At 44.5% G+C, this 19,121-nt stretch overlaps 1 protein-coding gene across 1 annotated transcript in view; it reads left to right on the top strand.

Annotated features, from left to right (window-relative positions):
- The window catches only part of SLC16A2 (solute carrier family 16 member 2), a 170,966-nt gene extending 152,064 nt beyond the window's left edge, over positions 1 to 18,902 (top strand). The window contains exons 2-6 of the mRNA XM_008158875.3: positions 6,057 to 6,201; positions 9,346 to 9,796; positions 10,748 to 10,891; positions 13,938 to 14,166; positions 15,689 to 18,902. Of these exons, the coding sequence (XP_008157097.1) occupies positions 6,057 to 6,201; positions 9,346 to 9,796; positions 10,748 to 10,891; positions 13,938 to 14,166; positions 15,689 to 15,909 (1,190 nt within the window). The 3' untranslated portion in view covers positions 15,910 to 18,902. The remainder of the gene's footprint in view (positions 1 to 6,056; positions 6,202 to 9,345; positions 9,797 to 10,747; positions 10,892 to 13,937; positions 14,167 to 15,688) is intronic.
- Positions 18,903 to 19,121: the final 219 nt, after the last annotated feature.

Genomic DNA, 19,121 nt, shown 5'->3' with positions numbered 1-19,121 from the left:
GCACCACTACATTTAAGGTATACAACATTTCATCACTCTAAAAAGTTCCCTTATGCACCTCTGTAATGAATCCTCTCCCCAAACCTTCCTCCTGGCACCCATCATCTGTCCCACAGTTTTGCCTTTTCCAGAATTTGTGTCTGCATCTTTCACTTGGCATAATGCCTTTGAAAGTTGTCCAGGTTGTTGCCTATAACAATAGTTCATTCTTGTGTATTATAGAGTTACTAGCGTTCCCATTGCAGGAAAAATCCTGCAATAGGATTTCCTGCTGCACTCTACCCCGCCTCCGTTCCTCCCTTGTCGCCCGCCCCGCCTTCTCCTCCAGCCCGCCTGCGGTTCCCTTCACCCTGCCTGCGTTTCCCTTTGCCCCCGGCCCCGCCTCCGCTCCTCCCTTGTCGCCCACCCCGCCTTCTCCGCCAGCCCGCCTGCGTTTCCCTTCACCCCCGGCCCCGCCTCCGCTCCGCCCTTCTCGCCCGCCCCGCCTTCTCCGCCAGCCCGCCTGCGTTTCCCTTCGACCCCGGCCCTGACTTCGCTCCTCCCTTCTCCTCCCCTCCCCCCTCCCCACCCCCTGACTTGCTTGCTTCTTCGAAGCTTTACTCCCTTCTGCAGCTCTTGGCTTCTTTCGATGCTGTAATTAGCCGCCATCTTTGTTGGGGTAATTTGCATACTCGTCCTGATTGGTTGGTGGGCGTGGCTTGGCTGGTGGGCATGGCTTAGGTGTAGCGAAGGTGCGGTCAATTTGCATATTTGTCTATTATTAGATTAGATATTCCATTGTAATAATGTATATCCACTTGTTTATCCATTCACAAGTTAAAGTATATTTTGAGTTATTACCAGGTTTGGCTGTTATGGAAGAAAAAACTACTATGAACATCTAGGTAGAGGTTTTTGTGTGAACAAAGTTTTTGTTTATCTTGGGTAAATACTTAGGACTGGGATTTCAGGGTCATATGGTAATTGTATGTTTAACTTTATAAGAAGCTGCCAAACTGTTTTCCAAAGTAGGTATAACATTTTGCATTTCCATCAGCAGTGTATGAGATTTCTAGTTCCTCTGCATCCTCACTAGTACTAGGTATTGCCTATTCTTAAAGAGCCTTTTTAGCAGGTTGTAGGTGGTATACCATTGTTATTTTAATATGCATTTCTTGAATTATTAATGACATTGAGGATATTTTCATGTGCTTAATTGCCACTCATATTGTATGTCTTTGTGTGTTCATGGTAATGTCCGTTCAAATATTTTGCCCGTTTTAAATTGGATTGTTTTTCTTCTTATTGAGTTGTGAGAGTCAATTCACAGTTGGATTCTGAATACGTCTTTTATCAGATGTTTGTGTTGTAAATATTTTCCCCAGTCTGTGGCTTGTCTTTTCATTTTCATAACCGTTTTTTTGAAGAGCAGAAGTTTTGAATTTTGAAGTCTAATGTATCAATTTTTTCTTTTATAAATATTACTTTTGTAAATATCTATGAAATTTTTGCATAACTAAAGATCAGAAAGATTTTCTCCTATACTTACTTTTAGAAGGTTTTTAGTTTTAAGTTTTACATTTAAGTCTGTGATCCATTTGCATTAATTTTGTATATGATGTGATTATTACTATTTACAAAGCTCTCTTATACATATGACTACATGTGCTGATCATTAAAAAATCTTTGAGGAAGGCCCATCAGGAATTTTAATCCCCATTTTACAGATGATAAGACTTGAGAAGTGCTGTGTGACTTGCTAAAAGCCCCATGGCTGATGAAAGGTAAAATTACAAGGTAAGAAGTAAATTTGTGATGAGAGTTCAGGTCTCCCTGCTGTCCCAGGACAGTACTTTGGGAACCAGGCAGTTATGGCTCAAGATGGCACCCCAGCAAAGCAAATTTTCCCATTGGGGATCTGAACAAGCTTTTAGGCACTGAAGTAAGTGACACAGGCAATGGGCTAGCTCTGATCTCACTCAGATTGCACTTCTCTGGAGCACTTCAGCCTCCACAATTGAAGAGAGCCAGAAGCTGGCCTGGTGCACTGCTCAGGTGATACTCAATGATGCTTTTTAAAGATATATATACACTGAGTGGCCAGATTATTATGATCTCTGAATGCATAATAATCTGGCCCACTCAGTGTGTGTGTGTGTGTGTGTGTGTGTGTGTGTGTGTGTGTGTGTGCGCACTAGAGGCCCAGTGCACAAAATTTGTGAATGGGGGTGTGTGTCCCTCAGCCCAGCCTGCACCCTCTCAAATCTGGGACATCCCTCTCACAACCCAGGACTGCTGGCACCCAACTGCTCGCCTGCCTGCCTTCCTGATTGCCCCTAACAGCTTTTGCCTGCCAGCCTGATCACCCCCTAACCACTCCCCTGCCAGCCTGATTGATGCCTAACTGCTCCCCTGCCAGCGCGATTGCCCTTAAATGCCCTCCCCTGCTAGCCTGGTCACTCCTAACTGCCCTCCCCTGCCAGCCTGGTCACCCTCAACTGCCCTCCCCTGCAGGCCTGGTCCCCCCCAACTGCCCTCCCCTGCCGACCTGGTAACCCCTAACTGCCCTCCCCTGCAGGCCTCGACCCCCCAACTGCTCTCCCCTGCAGGCCTGGGTCCCCCCACAACTGCCCTTCCCTGCAGGCTTGATCACCCCCAACTGCCCTCCCTTGCAGGCCTGGTCCCTCCCAACTGCCCTCCCCTGCTGGCCTGATCGCCCACAACTGCCCTCCCTTGCAGGCCTCCTCCCTCCCAAATGCCTTCCCCTGATGGCCATCTTATGACAACCATCTTGTGTCCACAAGGGGGCAGCCATCTTTGACCACATGGGGGCAGCCATCTTGTGTGTTGGAGTGACAGTCAATTTGCATATTACTCTTTTATTACATAGGATAGAGGCCTGGTACACAGGTGGGACTGGCTGGTTTGCCCTGAAGGGTGTCCTGGATCAGGGTGGGGGTTCCCTGGGGGCATGGGGCAGCCTGGGTGAGGGGCCTGTGGTGGTTTGCAGGCCGGCCACGTCCCCCGGTGACACAAGCATAGGCTGGAAGCAGGTATCTGGGATTTATCTTCTATAATTGAAACTTTGTAGCCTTGAGTGGAGGCCAGGGCAGGCCAGGGTGGGCAGAATGCTTGGCTTCCTCCATCACCAGAGGAAACCCAAGCCTCCTGCTTGCTCCAGCTCCATGGCTGCCACCATCTTGGTTGGGTTAATTTGCATACTCGCTCCTGATTGGCTGGTGGGCATGGCTTGTGGGCGTAGTGGAGATGCAGTCAATTTGCATGTTTCTCTTTTATTAGATAGGAGATATATATATATATATATATATATATATATATATATATATATATATATAATTAGAGGCCCAGTGCATGAATTCATGCATGGGTGGGGTCCAGCCAGCCTGGCCAGGAGGAGGGGACATGGGCGGTTGGCTGGCCTGCCTGCTGGTTGAACTCCTGGTCAAGGGGAAAATTTGCATATTAGCCTTTTATTATATAGGATATACACTGAGTGGCCAGATTGTTATGCGTCCAGAGATCATAATAATCTGGCCACTCAGTGTATATTTTTCTTGATTTCAGAGAGGAAGGGAGAGGGGAGAGAAACATCAATGATGAGAGAAAATCATTGATTGGCTGCCTCCTGCACGCCCCTTACTGGAGATTGAGCCCACAACCCGGGCATGTGCCCTTGACTGGAATCAAACCCGGGACCTTTCAATTCCACAGGCTGATGCTCTATCCACTGAGCCAAACCAGCTAGGGCAATGATGCTTTTTTATTATGATGATAAAGACTTGAAATGTGTTCAGAGGAGAGTTCTGAAAGTAATTACAGAGTTAGAAATTCAGGCTAAGAAGAAAAGTTAAGGGAACTAAGATTATTTAGCCTAGAAAAGAGAGGTCCAGATGGAACTTAATAATAGCCTTCAAACAAACAAAAACCCTTGGGCTTTCTTTCTGAGGGTTGATCAAGGTGAAATGGGCTATAAGAATATAAGCAAAAGGACAAATGTCTTTCTCCCTGGTGAGCATTGTTACAGATACTTAAGAGTCTTTATAAACAGAATAAACTCTTCTTATTTAAGTTCAGAGCCAGGAAGTTGCCCAACATGGGCTCCAATGAAGGATTTCAGCATGATGGTTACATGACTCTCTTGCACAGTGTCCTTAGAAATCTTTGGGTGGCTCCAGAATCTGTCTTATGTTTGTGGCCTTCCATGCTCCTTAGTCTTAGCATCTTCACAGGACTTTGTTACAGTGACCAAGATGAGCTTTACCTCTTGAAGTCTTAATTAATGCCCATGCTTCTTGGAACTGAAGTGAAGTAGCTGAGTGCCAAAGGTGATAGATCTGGCTTAGCAACCCTGGAAGAGCCTAAAATGTTGGAAAGTCAAAATATTACCCCAATGCTTGAATACCTTGTTTTATATCTAGCCTCTGCTTGCACACATCCAGTGAAAGATAAACCCAATATAAGATATATACACTGAGTGGCCAGATTATTATGACCTCTGAACGCATAATAATCTGGCCACTCAGTGTACTTCTCTTAAGTACCTCATTTATTTGATATCAAAGATACTATAAATCGTGCACCTGATCAGTTTTCCCCTTTGCACTGGCTGAGAGAAAGCTCAGGGCAAATAGGTGGTTGATCTCTAGCAAAAGTCTAGAATACTTTTGGTACCCATTTGAGATACAAATACACTGAGTGGCCAGATTATTATGCATTCAGAGATCATAATAATCTGGCCACTCAGTGTAATAACACAATTAACTTTGGACTAGAAATAAAAAGAGTTGGGTTTGGGTATCAACTCTGCCACTAACTTGCTGTGTGATCTTTGGTAAGTCCATTCATATTATTGGACCTGTGTCTTTATCAGTAAAATGGTAGTAGAGGGATATCTTTGTTTTAGTTTTTGTTGCTTTAACTGCTGTAACAAATGGTAATTAAAAACTGAGTGGATAAAAAAGCTGTGGTACAGCTATACAATGGAATACTGCTTGCCCATAAAAAGAAGGAAAGCTTACCCTTTGAGACAGCATGGTTAAAACTGGAGAGTATTATCCTAAACAAAATAAGCCAATCAGAAAAAGACAAATACCATATGATTTCACTCATATGTAGAGTCTAATGAACAAAATAAACTAATAAACAAAATAGAAACAGACTCATAGATACAGAGAATAGACTGACTGCTGTCAAAGGAGAGGGGATTAAGGGGTTAGGTGGAAAAGGTGATGGGATTAAACAAAGAAAAACAAACTCATAGACACAGACAACAGTATGGTGATTACCAGAGGGAAAGAGGGGTGGCAGGAGATAGAAGACAGTAAAGGGAGATAAATGGTGATGGAAGGAGACTTGATTTGGGGTAGTGAACATATAATACAATATACAGATGATGTATTATGGGATTGTACAGTTGAAACCTAAATAATTTTATTAACCACTGTCATCCCCAATAAATTCTATAAAAAATTAAAAAGTGGTTATAATAATAAAATAAACTTAGCGGCTTAAAGGACAAGAAATTTATCTTTTTCTTATGAAACATTCAGTGCAGGGATTCCATATTCGAGAGGGAGGAAGAAGTTTGCTCAACATAGTTATTCAAGGACCCACTCTGCAGTTGTAGCCTACCGGAAAGCAAAAACCTGATGGGACTTTTTTATGGTTCAGGCCTGGAAGTGGTCTGTATAACTTGTACCCACATTCTATTGGTCAGAATTCAGTCACATGATCATGCTAAACAGCTAAACTGCTAAAGAGGCTGAGAAATATACAACTGTGTGGTGGCTAGTTATATTTCATCATAGATCTTTAAGCCCTGCCCCAGCTCTGAAGTTCTGGGTGTATTTATAAACTAGACTCTTAGTTCTCACATTGCCCTGCTATAGGTACTTTGAAAATCACCTAATCTCTCTGGCCACTAGAAAGTGGCTGGCTTGCAGTGCAGGCCAATGCAATGCTCCCTGTGTAAGGTCAGGGAAGAAGACTTGAGATACCAGTCATACTACCAGGTACCACATTAAGCTAAGGTATATTTGTACTTGTTTTTTCTGCAGCATGGGTAGGAGCCCTCTCAATGGGCATGATCTTCTTCTGTTCTCCCATTGTGAGTATATTTACTGATCGTTTGGGCTGCCGAATCACAGCAACTGCAGGGGCTGCCGTCGCTTTCATTGGCCTCCATACCAGCTCTTTCACCAGGTAAGATTAGGAGTTGCTGGACAATTGCCCAAGCCTAAGGGTTGGCTTCTCTCTGGACTTCAATTAGGGACACTTTTCTCATTGCAGACTATCCTATGGTCCTTTCCATGTTGGGTCCTTATTGTCCAATAGGACTCATCTAGGTAGGGTCCCCTGTGCCCACTGATAGGGAATATCCCCAAAGAGGACCTAAAAGTTCAAAAGTGGTGGGAGTAGTCCAAGTTTGGGAGTTCCTACAGGTGGGTCCATGTCTGGTTTTGGCCACTGAATGGCTATGGAACAATTGATGAGTACCATTCCTCTCTCTGGGCCTCAATTTCTATATCTGTAACATGAGAGGATTAGACCAGATGGTGTTTTCACGTCTCTTCCAGCTCTTCCATTTTATTCTTCTTCAGTGTACCACACATCTCATGACCTCATCAGCCTTCTTGTGAATGAGCTTTTAGAGAAAGCTCATGTGGACACCTATCATTATAGGATTCCTAAGGGAATCATATACTGAAAAAGAGGTCAGTTGAGCCCAAGACTGTTTAGCATTTCTGGCCCCTTTCAAGATATTTTGGCTGCAAATGCATAGACAGTTTGGAACAGATAAGATTCATGTCTTGGGCATAAAAATGAATATTTAGCAGCATCCCCCACTGAGGTACAAACCCAGCACCCAGCTACCCAGCTAGGCCGAAGTTAGAGTAAAATTTTGTCCCACTGGTTCCATTGGCAGAACTTAGTAGTGTCAGTCAAGGAACAAGCTACAGGCTCATTTTCTATTTCCTTTCTACGAGCCCTGCAGAAGCATATCTGTAGTTGAGAGGAGAAGTGAAAACCCTCCACCACAGACTGAGAAATATGGGATTCCTAAAGAATTTCATCAACTTTCTGCCAAAGCCACTTTGGAAGTTATTGTACCTCCTACTTGAAATCTGCTGAGCTTGTGTAGGAAGATGCTGTCCTGAAGATACAGTTAACTTAGAGATTTGCTTTCTGAGCTTGGCTCCCCAGAGTAGGATCATGGTTATGTTCTCTAGGCCTAGGGTTCCACTCACATCAAAGAATGATAATCCTGTTCTGCCACAATTGGGCCCTTTGAGGATGAGCCAGCTTAATGACGTATTTCTGGCTGTCCAGCCTACCCTGCAGCAGAGCTTGGATCCGTCCTGCAATGGTTTCTTGGCTCCATCCCATCTAGTTCAGACAGAGGGGAAAATCATGTCCTACCTGGAACCTGCTCATCCCTCCCAGAGAGGCAGCTCCAAGCCCTTTTGGAACCGCTCTAGTGGTTGGCCTCATTTGCCCTCAACAAGCTGGTGTTTGGCTCCTTGTGAGGAAGAGCTGAGGCCTCAGAAGCAACTCCAGTCTCAGCACTACACAACAGAGGCCTGTTTTTTAAGGCTGAGCATAGCAAAGTATAAACAAATTAGCAACATACGGATCCCATTTCCCTTCCAATTCACATAAGCTATTACAGAAGGGGAAGGAGCTCAGATGTGTTTTCTTCTGGCACTCTTCTTTAGGCACATTGGAGTAGGCATTCTGTTCTCCAGCCCCTAAGCCTCTCCCCCAACCCATTTGCCTTTTCTGTAAGAACATCTTCATATCCAAGAAATATTCTGGATGGCTTCATATCCAGTGGAAAAATGGTTCTGTTTGTGGCTAGGGCTCCAAGTCATTCTTCCTGTTGTCTGAATTAGGGCTCAGAGTTCCTTTGGATGGTGTGAGGTGGAGAGGAATGCAGGCAGGGCTGGGGAGGACTTGGCAAGCTTATTTAGGGCCTCCTGCCTTGGGCACAGCTAGAAATAGATCTATCACATAGCATCCTGGACTGAACCTCATGCTTTGCCCCCATTGTCCTTCACTGTGAAGGTCTAACTCCTGTCCCTTAGACAAGACCCCTGGCCCAGACCATCCCAATGAGTCCCTAGAATCTCATGGAAGCAGGACTCAAGGAATATGACAAAAGAGGAGCAGTTGGCTTAGCTATATACTCCAAGTGGAGGCAACCCTTTTGAAATCAAAGCCCTTGTTCATATCTGGTGAATGCAAACAGATGGAAAGCATTGGTAATAATAGCTGTGGTTGGAATTATGCATGCTAACACCACATCATCTCTACAGCATAGGCACAGTCCTTTAGTATAAGGATTGACATCCATGGGGATGTCATGACCATGGAGAATACCGTATTAGGTAATTAAATTGTCAGATAAAAACTATTGTACAATATGTGGAGGCTAAAAAAACTGACAAGATTCCTCACTAGGTTTTGCCAATATCTGGGGGTGGGGGGCAGATAGCTAGCCAAGCTAAACTTCACTGCTGACAGAGGCTTATGACCATTACAGGGCTTAAGAATTTTAAGTCAGAACGTGTCTTACTTTGTGAGACCCATAACTTTTTTGAGGCTCCATTTCCCATCAAGCAGCCAGGCTACTCTGGGAAGCTAATGTATACTATGTCTAGAAACAGGAGCCAGGCTCTGAAAATTAAAGGGACTTTTTACCTCAGTATCCCCATGCAGATCATCTAGGGCCTGGAGTAAAGGGTCTTGGGATATTCAGACTTTGGGCAGGATTGGGGATGGGCTGTCTCTCAGGAGGCCACCAGCTATTCTCGGAAATATTAAGGGCTCTGAGCATGGAGAAAGACACTGAAGAGTCCTATGTTGGGTCTCAACCTTCCAGGATATTGGGTCCTTACAAACCTTTGTTGTTACTTTGGATAAAGCTTTGGCTACCAGCCTACCACGCTGTCTAGGTGAGCAGTAGGTAAAACTGTTTTAAGTCCCTGACATTCCTTGTAGCCCCATCATCCAGCCTTTGCATAGGCTGTTTCTGACTTTGTTTTGAACAATCATCTTTGATTGGGTGCTATGACTAAAAATAGAATCACACAGACCTGGAGTCAAGTCCAAGCTTTTCTGACCCCATTATGCTACTTTGGGTAAATTACTTTACTTCTCTGAACGTCTGTCTCCCTACCTGCAAAATGAGGACCAAAAGGTCCTGTCCTTTGTTCTGAGGGTCAGTGTTAAGTGGGGCTGTGGGTTAATGGTGGGGGCATGCAGGTCTCACGAGGGTGAAGGGAAAGGGGCAGGTGGATTTGCTGGTCAGGCTACTGAGGATAGCTCTTGGTGTTTCTCCCACAGCTCACTAAGCCTGCGTTACTTCACCTATGGGATTCTCTTTGGTTGTGGCTGTTCCTTCGCCTTTCAGCCATCTCTCGTCATCCTGGGCCACTACTTCCAACGTCGCCTGGGTCTGGCCAATGGTGTAGTGTCTGCTGGGAGTAGCATCTTCTCCATATCCTTCCCCCTTCTCATCAAAATGCTGGGGGCTAAGATAAAGCTTGCCCAAACCTTCCAGGTGCTGAGTACCTTCATGTTTATTCTTACGCTGCTTTCCCTCACCTACCGGCCCCTCCTGCCCAGCTCTCAAGACACCCCAAGCAAGAGAGGTGTCCACACCCTGTGCCAATGCTTTCTGGCTCAACTCAGGAAGTACTTCAACATGCGAGTGTTCCGCCAACGTACCTACCGCATCTGGGCCTTTGGGATTGCTGCTGCTGCCCTTGGCTACTTCGTTCCCTATGTACACCTGGTGAGGAATACCCTATTTTGTCCCAAGAATCTGCCCTTAACCTGCCTGAAGTACAGAGGGTAGGGGTGAAGGACATTGAAAGGGAAGAACTGAGACCTTTGGGAAAAAAAGACAAACAGTAGTTGGAGAGACTCAGAGTGGAAAAGAGCACAGGTTGAGGGAAGATCTCAATGGGAAATAGGGGGAATTCCTTAGGGGAAGGTCCATGCCTGTGGTTTCTCCCATAGATAAGTTGAGATAGATTTTCAGGAGAAGATAAGCATCACTAGAATTCAGGAGACTGGCCCAGATGACTCAAGGATAGGATTTTCTAAAAGTGTGTTCTATGGAATGCTGGTCTTTGTGGTCAAATAATTTTGTTAAGGAATAACGTATATTAGATCTCTTCAGCTTCGTATTGTATAGCAATCTTTTAAGGGTACCAAAAATACCAGCAGTAAATAAATCCTTCAGCTTTGTTTAACCAGCATCCACCCAATTTATATGGTCAAAGAACTGTCACTTGTAGTCCAGTTATCTTCCATAGACCTCATGTTTCTTAAAACACACTTTTAGAAATGTTACTCGAAAGTTGGTGGATCTTTCTCCCCTGGTGACCTACTGTTTCCCCGGTCTGTCAGTTCTGAGTCAGGGAATAGGGAGGTTGTAGAAGAACCATTGATTTTCTCAGTTGTTAAGGCTGTATTCTGTCCTTCTAGGACTTGGAGATACCCACTCCCCTCAGCTATTGTTCAAAAAGCCCAGAATCTAGAGAGCCAGGGGATATGCAGCCTTTTAAGCTCTTAGAAGCAGCCAAGGAATTTGTCCCAGAGCTGGGGCTAGAAGGAAGGAAGTTCTTGCCATGGTCCAGACAAGTAAGCAGTTGAGGGTTCTGGATATGCCAACAGTTAATCAGTCAGCTCCTCTTCTTTCTCCTGTCCTGGCGGGGGGGGTCTGTGATATGCTTTTCAGATGAAGTATGTGGAAGAGGAGTTCTTGGAAATCAAGCAGACCTGGGTGCTCTTGGTGTGTATTGGGGCTACCTCAGGCCTCGGGCGCCTTGTATCAGGCCGTGTCAGTGACTCCATTCCTGGACTTAAGAAGATCTACTTGCAGGTGAGTGTGGCCACCCTATCCACTGTGGGGAATAACACTTTGCCACAGGTATTAGGCTATCCCCATTTTTTAGGATAAAATGGTAGGTTGGGTCATTGCTGCACCCTGGGCCTCAGCTCTGACACCAGCTTGTTGTACAACATGGGAAAGTCAATAAAATTATCTGACCCTCAGTTTCCCTTGCTTTCAAATGAATACAATCATCCTTGTTCTGACTCTTTCATTAAGATGGAGAACAATATAAATGGAACCTCGAAGAACATTTTCAAAGAAACATTAATAATGGCTCTCTCATCTGAAAGAGGGAAAGTGAGGCCAGGAGTTAGATGTTGCCTCCAGTGAGGAGTGATCTCATAGCTACCTTACACTCTCTTGGAGGATCTTGGGCATCTGTGTCTCTCTCCTCTAGGCCCAATATATCTCTCCTCTAGGTTAGGCACAGGCCCATCACCTCTTATACTTCCAGAGATACTTGGCACCAAGCCCTAGCTGTTAAATGTCATCTTCCTTTTTTTATTTATTGATTGACTTTTAGAGAGAGAGGAAAAGAGATAGAGAGATTTGTTATTCCACTTATTTATTCACTGGTTGATTCTTGTATGTGCCCTGACTGGGGATCGAACGCGCAACCTTGGTGTATCAGGACGATGCTGTAACCAACCGAGCTACCCAGCCAGAGCCTGAATGCCATCCTCTTGATTGACACACAAAAAAAGTACCAGAATAGGCCAGATCACTCCCCTTCTCCAAGCCTCACTTTCTTCATTTGTGCAATGAGAATAATTATTGTTTTTCCTATCTCACCTCACAGGTGAGGATTTAAAAAAATCTAGGTGTGACCCAGCTTTGAGAAGTCAAAAAAATGTTACAGCCATGCAAGTTTTTAATCCTTCTGACAGTGACACAAATAGCTTCATATTGTGGCAAGTAGCCTCATGGATGTTCAAGAGGCCACTTTCTGTGTGAACTGGGCTCTAGTCTGGTTGGAATACAGACTACTGTTCAAGCTGTCTATCTTTGTCTATAGCAATATTGCCTTTATGATGTGGTTCATGCTTTTTGATCCTGTAGCTGGGTTTACTAGAAGGTGCCTAAGTGTGAAACCTTGTGGAGGGGTGATGGCAGTCCCAGAAAACGTTATCACCATCAGGAAGAGGTCGAGTTCTGACTCTCCTGAGGAAGCCCTAAAATCATTTTCAAAGGGCCCTAATTACACTCACAGCAGGGATTTCTTTGTCTTCTGACAGACCCAAGTCTTTTCCTAAATACCATCAGATGTCCTGGACAAGGTTTCCTGTTGTATTTAACTCTGTGTTAGGTTTGCCAGAACTGGTTAATATGCTTTGTCAGAGCTAGGGGTGCCCTTATGATTCATCCAGTCCAATCTCTCATACTGATGAAGAAACTGAAGAAAAGACTTAGACAGTAGTGGCAGAGCTGAACTCCTATGTTATGCCCTTTTCATATTCCACTTTAAGTGATGGAAGGCAAAGCCAAGTCCCAGAGATGATAAAAAACTTGACCAAGGTCAAACCAAAAGCCTATAATTAAGATAAGCCAGTTATGAAATTTTGAATTCCTGTGCAAATATCAGCAAGTGACTTATCTGGATATATTTTTACATGGTAGTATGTGTGGCTTTTCCAGCCTCTTCTACATGACACCCCTGCATGTCTTTCCTGTAAGTATCAGCAGCTCCAAGATGCCAAAGGTTAGTGAAAATCAGGGTAAACTAGCACTGGGCCTGGACTTTACCTTGATGAGAGGCAGTAAGTAGCCTTGTCTAGCCAATATAGCTCAGTTGTCACCACAGTCCCTAGGAGAGAGGTAGGGTCTGAGCAGCTTTTGCTTTCTATTGTGCAGATGGAGTTCCAATGGAGGCAGAGGCATTAGATAGTCAGAAGCAGGACTAGGCTTAGGGCCAGTGCTTCTGCTGACCACTTCCTCTATCCATCCACCACTCTCTCTCTCCTTTTCCACTCTTACTTGACCCACTTTATCACTTAGAGTAATATCAAACAATTTTAGAGCATTGTAGCTGAAACAATCAACTCCTCCATTTCATAAATGAGAAACTGAGGCCCATAGAGGGAAAGTGACTTGTCCAAACTCATCCTGCTGGTGTCTCAGGTTAAGAGCACAAGACAATATATAAACTTCTTTCTCTTGAATTACTCAAGATACTCCATCACAGGATTTTGCTCCCCTTCTTTCTACCTGGGTACTGGACTGGGAGAGGAAAGGAGTGTATACATAGCTTCAAGTGTTCTGAAGTGCCATCCACTAGACCTTGTGGTTCCTACTTTTGGAGAAGACTGGTACATGTGTCTGGTGTCAAGTCCCTGGACAGTCTATTGGAAAGCAAATGCTGACAACCTGAAGATCAGCCTCACTTTGAGCCAATTGTTGGGGGCTGATTCTCAGTTCCAATATTTTTAATTTCCAAACCTTGTTTGGCAGGGCCTCATTGAGGATGTTGAGAGGCAGCTAGATATAATAGATAGTAATTAAAGGAGAATAAAATCAGTTAATTGGGTCCTTTGTGTTATATAATGGTACTTACTTTTAATTGCCAACCATTATGGCTTATATATTGATAGGTAGGTATAGTTTTATCTTACAGTTGTTCATGAATCTACTAGAGAAGAAGCTGGGGCTTCTGGTTTCTTATTCCTAGATTCTGCCTAAATATCACAAAAACAGTCTGGGGAAAGTTCTAAAGTCCCCCAACCAAGAGATTTCCTCAGATGGCATGGCCAGGACATTTCTTATCCTTTCTAAAAACCAACTGATGAACCTAACAACCATATTGACAGCAACAACATAGACTTGCAGTTAAATAGGAGTTCTCTTAAAAACTTTGAATCTTTTAATGTAGGACTTAGAAAGGGCATAAGTAACTATTTAGTTCAACTGCTCTCTCTGTTGACACCCTGCTGCCCCATTTTATAAATGGTAGGAATGAAGCTCTGAAAAAGGTGTGATTTGCTATGTGGTCTTAACTGGCAAGCATAACATGACCGACCTCAGGCCCTTGCTCCTCTAGGTCATCTCCTTCCTGCTCTTGGGCCTGATGTCCATGATGATTCCCCTGTGCAGGGGCTTCGGAGGCCTCATCGTTGTCTGCCTCTTCCTGGGCCTTTGCGATGGCTTCTTCATCACCATCATGGCCCCCATTGCATTTGAACTGGTGGGCCCAATGCAGGCCTCGCAGGCCATTGGCTACCTCCTGGGCATGATGGCCCTGCCAATGATTGCTGGGCCCCCCATTGCAGGTGAGGCTGATATTACAAGGAGGGTAAGAGTGGGGGAGGCCTGTCTTCCCTGGGTCCTCGCTTTCCTGAATACTTCTACTTAAAGTTCCCCTCCTCTTAGTCTCTGTTTTAGCAGCCTTGTCAGAGTGCATGAAACCCCATACCACTATTGGTGAAAGAGACTAAGCACAGTATATGTGCATTAATTCATTTGGGGTAATAAGCTTTTCATGGCTGTATATATGTTTCAGTGGAGTTATATTGTAGACAGCATGCATGTTTCCAAGCGGGTAGACAGAGAAATGGGTTTGGCTTTCTTGACCATTCTATTGATCTAGTATCCTCCTTTTTCTTCACAGGCAAGTAATTATTTGCAAGGTAGCTAGGCAGGAAGAAAAGAGAAGGTGGGCCCTAGTTTTATCAAGACTTAAAGACACCCCTCTCCTCCTCTACTGACTTATGAACTGAGCCTATAGAAGATATTTGATTAAGGTAGCATCCCAGGATTGGGCTAGTGAGGGTCACTTCCAGAAGGCAGCAAGCAAAGTATTGGCTTTCTATCTTTCATAACTCCCAGTTTCTCCACTTTCTAAGAATGGCATTGTTGGTACCCCAGGAAACATAGGAAACAAGGAAAACCAATGGAAAAAGAACTTTATTTCCTTTCTTTCGGATTTATGGAAAATATTAATTAATGGGCTAGCTTTTCCTAGGCTGGCCAACTGGGCTAACTCAACAAATATTCCTTGAACACAAATTCGGTGCAAGATATCTTAAGGTCACTGGTCATGCTGTGTAACAGTGGCAAAGCTTCCACTCAGGCCTTTGTGCCACAGCCATACTGCCCACTGGGCGAGGGAAGCCTCTACCCAGCCCCTGATCCCAGTAGTGTTTCTGGGCTCATTCCTCCTATGTGGTGGCTAACATAAGCTTCTGAAGGTGAGCAGAAGAGGCATAGCATCCCATGCCAAACACAGCCATAGTATTCATAACTTAGAGAAACCCAGAGGGACCAACCATGTCTGCAACTTGAAGGAAGGATACACATAGAGCTTCCTCTTTGGGCAAAAGGAAACTTAAGAGAAAGGACAAATAGGAACTTGGCTGAATTGTTCCACAAGAACACTCTAGCCCAAGTTGGGGATGGAAGGTTATATCACTGTGAACCAAGACAAGGCTTGACCATATTCTGTGGAGTTCTTTTAAATTAGCTTTCCTCTTTTAATTTAACTCCATACCTCGGAGTGACTAGAAGTTAGCTGTAGCTTCATGAAAGTCACATATGGAGAACTTTAAGATACGTTTCATTAGCTTCTTTCATAATAAGCCTTAGCCTCAAGGACCTGCAGCTCCAGTACCTAAGAGGAGTCACCTGCTTTTGAAATAGAGGTTAATTTCTTACAAGTAGAAGTATCCCTTGGGTCAAGGTAGTTCAGGTCAAAATTCTCTGGATAGGGATCGTGATGGCCTCTAGAAGAGATAGAGAACACCTTTGGGCAGTAGGGCAAAGCTGATCTTGATTTTTCTCTCTTAACTGTTTCAGGCCTCCTCCGAAACTGTTTTGGGGACTACCATGTGGCCTTCTACTTTGCTGGTGTGCCCCCAATAATTGGAGCTGTAATCCTCTTCTTTGTACCTCTGATGCATCAAAGGATGTTCAAGGAAGAGCAAAGGGATTCCAGCAAGGACAAGATGTTGGCCCCTGACCCAGACCCCAGTGGGGAGCTGCTGCCGGGCTCCCCCACCCCTGAGGAACCAATCTAATGCCTCTTCCTTGTGATTGTGTGCTCCTCTCCAACCCCTTTCCTTCACCCCACCCTGCTCAGCATTTACATTTTTGCCACCAGCACACTTGTTCCCAAATCTGTGCACACGGCATTTCAGCCACCTGACCACCCCTTTGGAGCTAAAGCTCCAAGTGTTCCAAACTCATTAATCAAATTCTCTTCATGAATGCCTTTAAATTTGCCAGGGTTCTTCTCTTTCAATGATCTAGGAAAGATTGGTATTATCCCCTGACTTTTGGAACCTCTCCCTATATCTTCTAACACTTTGGGGATGGGGAGCATGGGACCTCTTGGCCCAAGCCTGTTAGTCATCCACTAGAAGCAACTGTAAAAGGTGCTATTGTATCCCCAAGAGCCAAACCTCTGTGTGCTGAGGAGCTTCTTGCCATCTGACCTTAGAAGGTGCTGATGAAGGGGACTAGAGGAAGGGCAGCGAGTAAAATGGAACAATGAGCCTTATTTAGCCTCAGAGTCTATGACTTCCCAAGAACTGTGGGTGCTGTTAGTTTACAAGTATGTCTCCCCATCATCTGGTTGGTTAACAGTCTGATTCCTTCTTCCCTTTCTCCTTCTTTCCCCTATACTTCCTCCTCATTTTTCTTTCCTCTCTATTTCTTTTTATGACTGTCATAGACACACAGGTGCTTAAAGAAAGGAGGGACTCAGAGCTTGAGCCAATCAGCCTTATCTTGGTCTAGCTCCTCCCTAATAGTCATACTCATCACAGGCTGAGCCACAACTCACCTTTTGGGTCAAGCTGCTATAATCATAGACTGGAAGAATATCACATATTAATAGGGAAGGGGCCTTAAACAACATCACTGATTTTTATAAATTTCCCAGGCCAATGCTTAACCTGCAGGCCCTCCCAAGCTCCCCATCCTTGTATCTGTCAAAATGTGAAGCAATCCCTTTCCTCTCAGCAGTCAGTGGAGGACTGATGACATGGAGAGGGCACAGTATGGGGAGAGGCAACTCAACCTGCTGAAGTACCAACTCTTCTATCATTATTCATGACAGGTCTATATTTCCACCTGGGCTAGGCCAGGGAAGAGACTATTTTAGGAAAAATCCAATTCCTAACCTGGACCCCCAAAAGGTAGAGGCAGCAGCTACACAAAGGGTTGGACAGTTTCCTTTAATAAATTAAAACCTTGCTAGCCTTTACCAACCAATGTGTCCCTCATGCTGTGCATACTGGGCCACTTTGATTAGTGGGCATTAAAGTTGCTAGGAAAGGTTGACTCTGGACTACCTTCACCCCTCTAAAATAGGTGCCAGATGATTCCCTATACCCAGACTCTGGGCAACAATTTTGCTGAGGAGCATTCACAACTCACCTCATTAGGAGCTCAACCTCTCTCCTCACTCAGCCTCTTTGCATCCCTTTCTCCCTATTCTGGGCCTTGGTCTGTTGTATTCCTATTACCTAAATATTTTCTCACCTTCCTGTGAGGCATCTTTGACTGTCACTTGGAGCTAATAGTAACTTACCACCTCAAGCCAGGGCCAGGAGGATGAGATTGCTGTTTGGGGACTCCAAAGAAAACAGTGACCCATACCCATGAGCTTTTACATTACAAATAGGCAGCTGGGGCATTGTTGGTTTCTGATGGCCTCAATGAAGGCTGAAGTCTTGATCCCCCTCCACTGGTCCCAGTTCAGCTCTTATAAATTACTCAAAGGAAAACACACTGGGTTCTTGGCTCTGTGGGTAGGAAGGGGCTTAATTACTATCCTATCAGTTCAAACAGCAGTGGAACAGGAGGAGCCTTGTAATTCCCAGGAGAGACCACTGAAAATGTTGGATCAACAAAGTCCCTGCTTCCATTCCTCCTGCCCCTCCCAACACCAAATCACTTGTGGGAAGTTCTACAGGGCCTCCTTTGTTGCACCTGGTGTGAGTAGCTCTTAAAAATCTGGCTACCATTCACTTCTCTCCAGATGAAGGAAAGTCATTTACAGGTCCAAAATCTACCTTATCAGGTGTCACATAACATGGTAGGGTGTCAATTCTTACACACATGTGCACGTGCATGTGTGGCCTTGTGTGCTTATGGAGAGAATGTTGGTTGGTGAAAGCAGCATAGTATTAATGCTTAGGGTAGGATGAATCCATAGTCAAGTCTAGGAGAATGGACAAAATTTGGGAGCTTGAGACCTGGAACATTAAATCCTCAAAAGGTTTGGAACAAAATAAACAACTAAAAATCTAGCTTTGGTATGTAAGTTGCCTACAAGGGTGAAATTGTTTTAAGGTGGCTAACAGCAGGAAGTTTGGTTTCAGAACTGAAATCTCATTTCAAATCAAATTTATGCCAGGGTCTATACTCTCTGTGAGATCCATAGGGGTTTGAAGTAGGGTGGACTGTTCAGGATTGGATATTTAAGGGAGCTCTGAAGTGGAAAAGTGGTTACTTCACAAAATGAAAACATGGTGAGTAGCTGAGTTGGAGTAGAGGGCCTGCCAAAGCCACCACCTTCTTATAAATATGCAATGTTGAAAATTAGCAAAAACCTAGAAATAATCCATTTCAAGACCCCTTTCTTCTCCCTTATTACTGCTGAAGGGACTGGTATACCTGGATTACACAGCCAGGCAGCAACAGAGACATTGACTGTGAAGCAGAGAAGACATACAATGTGACAAAGCTGGTAGTAAACTTCAAGTCTCCCAGGTCTATTCTCTGCATTAAATAGAAGTGAGGACACTAAGGCCTGGAGATAGGAAAGGACTACAGGTTCACATAGTTCATCAGTGACAGAGCAGGTTGAGACTTGAACTACGGTAATTAACTTCCAGTCCAGACCAAACCCCTCATTTTACAGATGAGGAAAACTAACCCAAGGAGGGGAAACTGAGTTACCCATTTCATTCAACAACTGTGTAGTGGGACCATTTCCATAAGAGTGTCAGCAAGAACAGCTCTGAGCAAAAATAAAATCTGATGAGCCAAGTCTGACTTTTAGCATACCCCATCTTTTCATGATTACTCTCATTCCAAACTGATACATAATTTTGGTGTTCTCTTCCCAAGCACTCCAGACCTTCATGCAGCCTTGGCCTTGGAAAATTCTCATCTACTGCCATTTCACCCTCCAAAACCCAAGAGACACAAATAAAGTCCACACATTGGGCAGAAGAGAGGCAAAGAAGGGACTAGTTTCCTTTGGGAGAGGAAACTAAGC

Source organism: Eptesicus fuscus, chromosome 1, assembly GCF_027574615.1.
Source record: "Eptesicus fuscus isolate TK198812 chromosome 1, DD_ASM_mEF_20220401, whole genome shotgun sequence".
NCBI classification, from domain to species: domain Eukaryota; kingdom Metazoa; phylum Chordata; class Mammalia; order Chiroptera; family Vespertilionidae; genus Eptesicus; species Eptesicus fuscus.
This window is presented reverse-complemented; position numbering and strand designations above follow the sequence as displayed.